Source organism: Penaeus monodon, chromosome 5 (genome assembly GCF_015228065.2).
Source record: "Penaeus monodon isolate SGIC_2016 chromosome 5, NSTDA_Pmon_1, whole genome shotgun sequence".
Lineage (NCBI taxonomy): Eukaryota > Metazoa > Arthropoda > Malacostraca > Decapoda > Penaeidae > Penaeus > Penaeus monodon.
In genome coordinates, this window is record NC_051390.1 from 17,665,390 (window position 1) to 17,675,389 (window position 10,000).

Below are 10,000 nucleotides of genomic sequence, written 5' to 3' on the forward strand. Positions count from 1 at the left end.
CCACCACGCCCCATTATATATTATATTTTATATATAATTATATTTATAATGTGTGTGTTTGTGTGTTGTGTGTGTGGGGTGTGTGTGTGTGTGTTTTTGTGTGTGGTGTGGTTAAATGTTATTTTATATGTATATATATTGATATGTTATATTACCCGTATATATTTATATTATATATATTAATATGATATTAATATATAATTATTAGTATATACAAACATATATATGTGTATATATCTATATCTATATCTCTCTATATATGTATCTATATCTATATAAATGTTGTATGTATGTATGTATGTATGTATGTATCTATAAATACATACATACAAAACACACCAACACAAAACCACACACACACACACCACAACACACACAACACACACACACACACATTTAAAATATATTATGGTTGTGTGTGGTGTGTGTGTGTGTGTGTTGTGTTGTGTTGTGTGTGTATGTGTTTGTGTTGTTGTGTGTGTGTGTGTTGTGTTTTGTGTATTCCACTCAACCACTATTTTGGTCAGCAGCCATGCTGCTCTCTCCCTAATAAAGCTATTCACATATTTACGAGTTTTTTCAAGAGCGGCCCAGAACACCGAAATTTCCCCAAAAGCAGAGATAATTTACCAGCGTTGTTGTATGAAATGGCATAACAACCGGCGACTTGGCACCAGTAACGTGTGGTGTCTTGTCTGAGTAAGCATAGAGATCTATAAATGACAAGAATTGGCAGGTAACCACGCGTTAACGGACATTTATTCGTTTTTTAGATACTGGGTTTTATTGAGCTGGTATATATCGCTTTGCAAAGTAATTATTTGTATCTTATGAGAATAATAATCAGGTATTCATAATTCTTTATTTATTTATCAATTATTTTTTATATTTTATCCATCTGACATGAATTCTTTGTTTCGTTCAAATGGGAGAGGAATGCCAGTGGGCACGACAGTCAACCTGGTTATTTTTACTTGAAAAGAAAGAAAGAAAGAAAAAAACAAACACATAAAAAACGTATCCTTGGTGAATTTGGTATAACTAGTTAATTACCCCATTTCAACGCCGTATGCATTTCTTACAATATAGAATTCTATCCTCTCAACTCTCTCTCTCTCTCTCTCTCTCTCTCTCTCTCTCTCTCTCTCTCTCTCTCTCTCTCTCTCTCTCTCTCTCTCTCTCTCTCTTCCCCTCTCTTACCCACTCCATTTCTCTGTTTGTCTGTCTATTTGACTATCTGCCTCTCTCTTTAACCTCTCCATGTTCCAGCTCAGAAGATTTCTTAAATTATTCCAGGAAATCATAAAAAGTGAAGATATGAGACTAAAGTAGGGATCATTTTGGTCTCGGTCGTCTATAGGTTTTACTTAACACACACATTTCTCTCTTTAAAATTCAATATACAGTAAAGGAGAAATAAAAAGAAAATATATACATGAATAGGACACACGACAATCAAAATGTGTAGCAGGTTGGAAACCTTGACATTAAAGTGTGTTTGTAATGAAGCAACGCAAGAAAGAGTTGTAAGATTTTATAATTTCTTGTCGACTCATACATACTTTTGGTGTTGTTGTTGTTTATATTTGACAGGGACAAATGGATCAATAAAACAGTAAAATGTTTTGACTGTGAAGAGATTAAAGAAATCGTTTATTTGTCACACATTAGCAACATTCCTCGGTGAGCTCAAAGGTACGAAAGCTCAGTAAGATCCATAGAACGGAATTAATTGAAACCCTAACTGCACAGAGTAATAAAACCTAGAGTTTGTGGGCCGTCGCCGTTAGTTTGGGCAGATCTGTTAAGAGACATGACGGCTGATAAGAAAGTTATGTGAAGGGGGGAGGGGTTAGGAGGAACGGATGAAAGACAGGGAGAATTAAGGAGACAGACAGACAGATAGATAGATAGATAGATAGAGAGAGAGAGAGAGAGAGAGAGAGAGAGAGAGAGAGAGAGAGAGAGAGAGAGAAAGAGAGAAGAGAAAGAGAGAGAGAGAGAGAGAGAGAGAGAGAGAGAGAGAGAGAGAGAGAGAGAGAGAGAGAGAGAGAGAGAGAGAGAGAGAGAGAAGAGAGAGAGGAGAGAGAGAGAGGAGAGAGAAGAGAGAGAGGAGAGAGAGAGAGAGAGAGAGAGAGCAGGAAAGGAAAAAAAAATATTAAAGGATGAAGGAAATCAACGAGAAACTGTGCATGTAAGGAAAAGGTAGAGAAGAGATGAGAAAATGAATGAGATGAGAAGACATGAGGTAACGACGAAAAGTAAGAGAGAAGATCGTGAGGAGACCGACCGAAGACAAGGAACAGAGACCGAACATAGAGAATAATAACAAGAGAAGGAAATCACTCAGAAGAGAAAAAAACTCGTGCGAGTTGAGAAAATCCGAAAAGTGAGTCAATGCTAAGAGATGTTCTGAATGAATGTAACAGTGGTTGACTTTTCATTTTGGCTTCTCCTCTATAATAGCTATTTAATGATAAGAATCCATTATCATGCCACACACGACACACAAAAAGGCAACACGACACAAGCACAACACAAACAACAACACACAACAAGAAGACGAACAGAGCGAGACGAGCGCAAACGAGAGCGAGACGAAGAACGAGAACAGAAGAAAAAGAAGAAGAAGAGCACGAGAGAGAGAGCAAAAAAATACAGAGAGGCAAATCACCATGAACCTTCATGTAAAAAAATCGTCAGACAGGATTTGACGAAACAAAATAACTGAAAGTGACGGTCACGAGGCCAAGACATGCAGGTAACACGAAAAGGTAAGGAGAGATAGGATCGGCCTGGAGGGAGACCCGCCCGAGACAAGGGTAACAGAGACCTGAACAAACAGAAAAAAATTAGACAGGGTAACAGAAAGAACAACATAGAACGAGAAAACCTTGCGCGATGTTTATGTTTCCGAAAAGGTGAGTAATGCCAAAGCATGTCTGAATAATGAACAGGTTTACTTCATTGCGCTCTCCTCCTACTATACATAGCACATAATATATATATCATATATAAATATATAATATCACATCCACACTATCTATTCACACACACACACACACACACACACACACACACATACACACACACACACACACACACATATACATATGTAAATATATATGTATATATGTGTATATATATATAAATCTATATATCTATATTTATATATCTATCTGTCTATCTGTCTATCTACCTATCTATCTATCTATCTATCTATCTATCTATCCATCTATCTATATATATATATATATCCGCGGCCACTTTCAGTCGATGTCGACTATAGCATTATTGTCTCTATCCACTCCCGTATAGGTTGTGTCATTGCCTGGGCGATAGAATGTAAGAAGCAAGCTGCTGCCCATGCAGCATGCTCTCTCTCTGCACACTGGTGATAGATTCAAACGGCATAGACCGATACTGTTTGGCACCAAAGGAGTTGCCAAAACAAGGTCGCAAGCGACAATGAGCTGCCTTCGGGTTAACTCTCGAAGCCTTTTCATCTTATAGATACCACCAGGCAGTTGATTGTATATGTGTACATATATATACACATATACACATCTATATGCAGAGGTAACACCGGCACTCTCCGTGGAGAGGAACTGGGGACCCTACCACGTACTCACTCCAAGATCATCACAAAATGAAAATACATTCATATACATACATATATATTGTATATAGATGTACACATAAACACACACACACACATGTGTGTGTTTATATTATATACATACACACCCTTATATATGTATATATATGTATATATATAAATACACACACAAACATATATATATATATATATATATATATATATATATATATATATATATACATATATATGTACACACACACACACACACATGCATGTATGTTTGTGTGTGTGTGTGTGTGCGTGCGTGCGTGCGTTGTGTTGGTGTGGGGTGTGTGTGTGTGTGTGTGTGTGTGTGTGTGTGTGTGTGTGTGTGTGTGGTGTGTTGTGTTATGTGGTGTGTGTGTGTGTATGTAATATGTTATATAATGTATATATATATATATATATATATATATATATATATATATAACACACAACACACACACACACACACACACACACAAAACACACACACACACAACACACACACACAATATATATATATATATATATATATATATATATATATATATATACTATATATATACATATATATACATATACATATATATGTTATATATATATATATATGTATGTGTATATATATGTATATGTATATGTATATGTATCTATATCTTTTTCTATCTATCTATCAATATATATATATATATATATATATATATATATATTTTATATATATATATATATATATATATATATATATATATATATATATATATATATATATACACACACACACACACACACACACACACATATGTACGTAAATATATGTAATGATGTGTATCTATCTATCTATCTATATACATATATCTTCTTCTTTTAACGGTAGGTTCATGTCTGAGCCGCCGTGGTCACAGCATGATACTTAATTGTAGTTTTCATGTTGTGATGCTCTTGGAGTGAGTACGTGGTAGGGTTCCCAGTTCCTTTCCACGGAGAGTGCCGGTGGTACCTTTTAGGTAATCATTCTCTCTATTTATCCGGGCTTGGGACCAGCACTGACTTGGGTTGGCTTGGCCACCCAGTGCCTAGGTAGGCAATCAAGGTGAAGTTCCTTGCCCAAGGGAACAACGCGGCGGTCGGTGACTCGAACCCTCGAATTCAGATTGCCGTCGTGACAGTCTTGAGTCCGACGCTCTAACCATTCGGCCACCGCGGCCTTATATACATATATATATATATATGTTTATATATATGTATATTTATGTTAATACATATATATGTGTGTATATATATATTTTTTTGTATGTTAATATATATGTATGTGTAGTTGTTGATTAGTATTTTATGTGTGTATGTATGTATATGTGTGTGTGTTTCATACATCTAAATATATATTTATAGTATATATTATATATCTGAATATATATATATATATAGGTGATATATATATATGATGTGTATATTATGTGTGTTGGTGTTAGTGTAGTGTGATGTATGTGGTATGTGTTGAGTAGATGTGTTGTATGTTGTGATTTTGCACATCTATATATATATATAGTATATATGTATATATGAAAATATATATATATATATATATATCACACATAATATATAAACAAATAGATAGTATATATATAGATATAGATAGATATAATATACATATATTACATTATTTAATATATTTATATAATAGGCTATATATAATATAGAATCAAATAATATTATGAGTCATTTTCGATATATATGATTTTTTTATTCAACACACTCTATATTAACGATTTAGTATTACATGTTTTTCTTAATCACTGGCGTGATTTTGCGGCGTGAGAGGGTGTCCTTTTTGCTACATTATCCTAGTCTGTGAATATGAGAGTGTGAAATCGTTTCTTATTGGTTTCGTGCAGAGTTTTATTCAGTTTCGGGGATCCTGCAGTGACAGAATGTCTATCATCGTACTTGCAGAATCTATTTGCCATGTAATTCGTTTTATAATCTAATGTTTATATTTTGTTGATACCTATATTTCATCTATATCCCATATCTGAAGTCATTTATTGATTTATCTCTATTCAGATTACAACACATTCATATATTATTAATATTTAAATCTTAATACACTTGTATATAATATTAGTTGCAAACATAAGCAGATCATATTCGTATCGTCAGCACTAATCTATTACTCAAACCACAAAGCGTCATTAATTCATTATGGATCTTACTTAGAATTTCAAACACAACATTCTCCATTACCATAGGAGAGACAATAAATCAAGTAATAATCTATAAATATGAAACATAAGTCGGCTTTTTTAATCTCAGGATTTGCTGGTTGTTTCAGTTCCTGTTATCTTGGAATGAAAAGGATGCATAAAAGGTATGACACATTTACATCTTTATTGCGTATATCTGATGGTTAATCATTAAAGTGTCAGCACTGCTTATCTGTGCTGCGTTCCCAGTTAGCAGATGGGTTTTTGGCAAATTGTGGAGCATTTTCAGACTTCTATTCATGTGAGCACCTCTCTGTCCTGATACATGTGCATTCTCGTTTTCTACGTGGAAGCTATGGCCTACTAGTGGCAAGCACTGTATCGAGGTCTTTAGCGAGCAAACGGGTTGAAGGCGTTGGCAGGTTCGGGATAGTTGTAGCCACAGTTTCCTCTGATGGTTTGGGTGGCCGTCACGGTGTTATACTGTTCCCTGTATACGGTAGAAGTCACGTAATTGGTGTTGTAGACGATTCTGGTGTTGTATTGAGTGCGGGTCTGACCGGGGATTTGCTGTGTCCTGACGGAGGTTTGAGTGACTGTGACGTAGCGGGTCTGAGCGGGAACGTTGATCACTGTAGGTACAATCCTCTGGGAGTTGATGGTTGTGGGAACCACTTGGGTGGAGTACTGTGTCCTCACAATCTGCTGTGGAACAGTTACGACTCTGGTGTTGTACTGTGGCACCTGCTGTGTACGCACGACGGTGGAGACTCGCTGTTCAACTTGTGTACGTGTTACGTATTGAGTCTGTGTGTTAGTGCGAACCACCTGTGAGAAGATGGTGGTGGTTACAGGAACCAGCTGTGTAGAGGTGATGACTCGAGTTTGACCAGGCTGTGTGATAGTTTGGGTCACGAAATTAGTCCTGACAACCTGGGTAGTCCTGACGACGTCCTGGGCTGGTATGACCACAGTAGAATAAATTGTGCTATATTGAGTACTAGGTACAACACGAGTCTGATCTGGCAATTGCTGTGTCCTTGTTACCGTCTGTGTTCTGTAGACAGTACGGACCACTTGCTGAGGTACCACCTGGGTGGAAACGACGTTCCTAACGACGGTGGTGGGTACCTGCTGGACGCGAGTTTCATATTTTGTCTGGTACTGCACTTCGGTCCTGACACTCTGCTGTGTACGAGTCACGTAGTTGACCTGAGGTGGGAGAGTGACGACCTGTGTGCGGACATTTTCCTGAGTACGAGTGACAGTTACTGTTTCGTATAGCACTGACGGGACCTGCTGAGTGCGGATAATTTCAGAGTACACGGTGGTGTAGACTTGCTGTGTACGGACGGAGGTTTGTGTGACATACTGGACGTCTCTGTTGTAAACGGTTGAAGGGACGACTGCGGTTGAGTACAGGATCTGAGTGCGGTAGACAACGGATGGCTGACAGCTTCCTTTGTTAGGTGGCAAATAAGACCGCGAAGACTGCAGCTCAATACCGTTCTCGAACAGTTGCCGGCGAGGCCTCTCGACGGAGGCTGCGAGGGCGCAGCCAACCAACAGGGAGAGTAAAAGTGTCTTCATCCTAAGAGAAATAAATCTTATTAGAAAAATAAGATGTATAAAAAGATGTATTAAGAAATATTCGAATTGCACACGACTGATGAATATACTTACTGTTCCTTAGTAAAACTGGTTATGGTCTTGTCTCTTTATGCAAGAATAATAATAAACGTGTCATAGAATATTGGATTGTATTTTCAAGATGTATAGGTACAAAGCTGGTTCACAGTATTAAGATGTTAACATGGGAACGCTAAGCAAATATACTGAATACGCCTCACAATTTGCCCACTTCTGGATTGTGTAAAGTTGTAATAGGTGTTATGGTGATCTGTTTAACATTGCATAAAAGATGCCTTAGAAACTAAATGGGACAGCTGGAGCATTGTAATTATATCCACAAGAGGAAGTAACTGTCTGAGTGACGGTAACTTGACGAGGCTGGTTAACTGTGCGGTACACGAGCTCCTGTCTTTGTTGAGTCTGCACCACCTCCCGGTTAACGACGCGGTCTTGACCGGGTACTTGGAGCACAGAGGTTCGAACTTCCTGACGGGTTTGTACAACAGGGGCCGGTGTGACGTACTGGGTCCTGACAACGGTCTGCACCTGTGTGAATGGCTGAACCCTTGTCTCGAAGAGAGTGGTGTAGATGGTGGTGGGAACCACCTGAGTACGCACCACTTCTTGGGGCACCACCTGTGTTTGGACGCGTGTCTGGGTAACTACATTGGTCCTTGTCACCACCTGTTGACGAGTAGTAACGGCATTCTCGTAACGTGTATTAACAGATGTGAAAGGAATGATCTGTTGACGCTGAGCAACGGTAGTTCTTAGAACGTCCTGTCCACGGACAACAGATGTCTCGACAACTTGTTGGACACGTGTTGATGTTACATATCGGGTGTTAGCTGGCTGTTGGCTCCTTACAATGGAGGTCTGAACAACAGTCTGAACACGAGTTTGTACAACATCACGGCCTGGAATAGTAACAACACGGGTCTCTTGGCGAGCCTGTGTCTCGTAGTTGGTAACAGGCTGGTATACAGTCCTGATCTGAGTGGTGGTCACCTCGACAGGAACTACCTGTGTCTGCACCTGTGTACGTGTGACGTAGTTGACCTGCGGCACCACACGGGTTGAAGTGACGAAACGAGTTTGTACAACAGGTGGACTGGGAATGGTTTGAGTGACAAACCTGTCAATAGCACGAATACTAGTGCGCTGAACAACGCTGGTCTGATACTGAACCTGCGTCTGGACACGAGTCTGGAACAGTGTGGTTGGTACCACCTGTTGCCTGACGATGGTTGTGGTTATGTACTGAGTGTTGACTTGATTAACGGTCTGGAGGCGGACCGAGGTCTGAAGCTGAGTGTTGTAGACGACGGAAGTGACAGGAGGAAGGTTGCATTTTGCGGGAGGAAGGTATTGGTTGTCGGGTTCCGGGTAATTGTATCCCTGGGGTTCGGCCGAGGCCAGAGCCAGCAGCAGCAACGTCGCCGTGAAGCGCCACATCCTGCAAAGAGAAATTCCACAGATTAGAGCAGCGGTGATTGGAACCCCCGCGTCTCGCCAACTCATTTGGGAATAAAGTCCAATCACGCGCCCCTCTATCTGTGCAACTTCTCCATGCGGTGTGGGCTGACCCGAGAGGACTTTATCGCCCAGATGAGCCGCGAGACTTACCTGGTCACTTACACTACTTATATGATTGTTTGGCATGTCCATCGCAGATTTGAGTCAAAATAATTATGAACGAATAAAAGGGAGAAAGAACAGAAAGAAAGGAAAAGACTCGCATAGAAGGAAAAGGGAAATAGTCATACATACAATCATACACATATACATGCATAAATATATACATAAATATATGCGTATACATGCATACATATATATATATATATATATATATATATATATATATATATATATATATATATATCTACATATACGTATGTATTATACATACGTATATACACATTACACATATGTATGTGTGTATGTGTATGCGTGTGTGTGTGTGTGTTTGTTTGTGTGTGTGTGTGTGTGTGTGTGTGTGTGTGTGTGTGTGTGTGTGTGTGTGTGTGTGTGTGTGTGTGTGTGTGTCTGTATATATACACATAGGATATAGAAAAAGAGGAAAAAATGAAAGCAAAAGAGAGAGAGAGGAATCCAAGAAAGGACAAATGAACGAAAAAATGCAGGCTATTCATGACATTAGAAAACATTCGGCAAGGAAAAGTAAGTTGCAAGGGCTGACCAGGTGACGAAATCTCCCTCTATCTTACGTCAAAAAAGACTCGACTGATGATTACACATGTAATCAAGATATATAAAAAAAGTCAAGAGAATTAAAGATGGAGAAGAAGAATAAAGATAAAAATACGAAAAAGAGGAAATCAGAAAAGAAAAAGAAGTAAAAGAAGAGGTAAAAGAAAGGGCGTATAGAAACAAAAATAAAAAAGAACAGATGGATACTGTTTTCAATCCACAGACTATTAGCAAAATGAAGATACAGCAACACGCGAAGGAAAGTGAGTGAAGTCAGGGAAACAGGGACACTGGCCAAGGCTAACGACTACAAGGTATACAAGTTGAAATATAACGT

At 38.6% G+C, this 10,000-nt stretch overlaps 2 protein-coding genes across 2 annotated transcripts in view; both read right to left on the reverse strand.

Moving 5' to 3' along the window:
• Nucleotides 1-5,989: 5,989 nt before the first annotated feature.
• LOC119573025 overlaps nucleotides 5,990-10,000 on the reverse strand; it is a 5,106-nt gene continuing 1,095 nt past the window's right edge. Inside the window, exon 2 of the mRNA XM_037920011.1 lies at nucleotides 5,990-7,411. Coding sequence (XP_037775939.1) covers nucleotides 6,211-7,410 — 1,200 coding nt within the window. The 5' untranslated portion in view covers nucleotide 7,411 and the 3' untranslated portion in view covers nucleotides 5,990-6,210. The remainder of the gene's footprint in view (nucleotides 7,412-10,000) is intronic.
• The window catches only part of LOC119573028, a 30,136-nt gene continuing 27,701 nt past the window's right edge, over nucleotides 7,566-10,000 (reverse strand). Inside the window, exon 2 of the mRNA XM_037920014.1 lies at nucleotides 7,566-8,910. Coding sequence (XP_037775942.1) covers nucleotides 7,747-8,907 — 1,161 coding nt within the window. The 5' untranslated portion in view covers nucleotides 8,908-8,910 and the 3' untranslated portion in view covers nucleotides 7,566-7,746. The remainder of the gene's footprint in view (nucleotides 8,911-10,000) is intronic.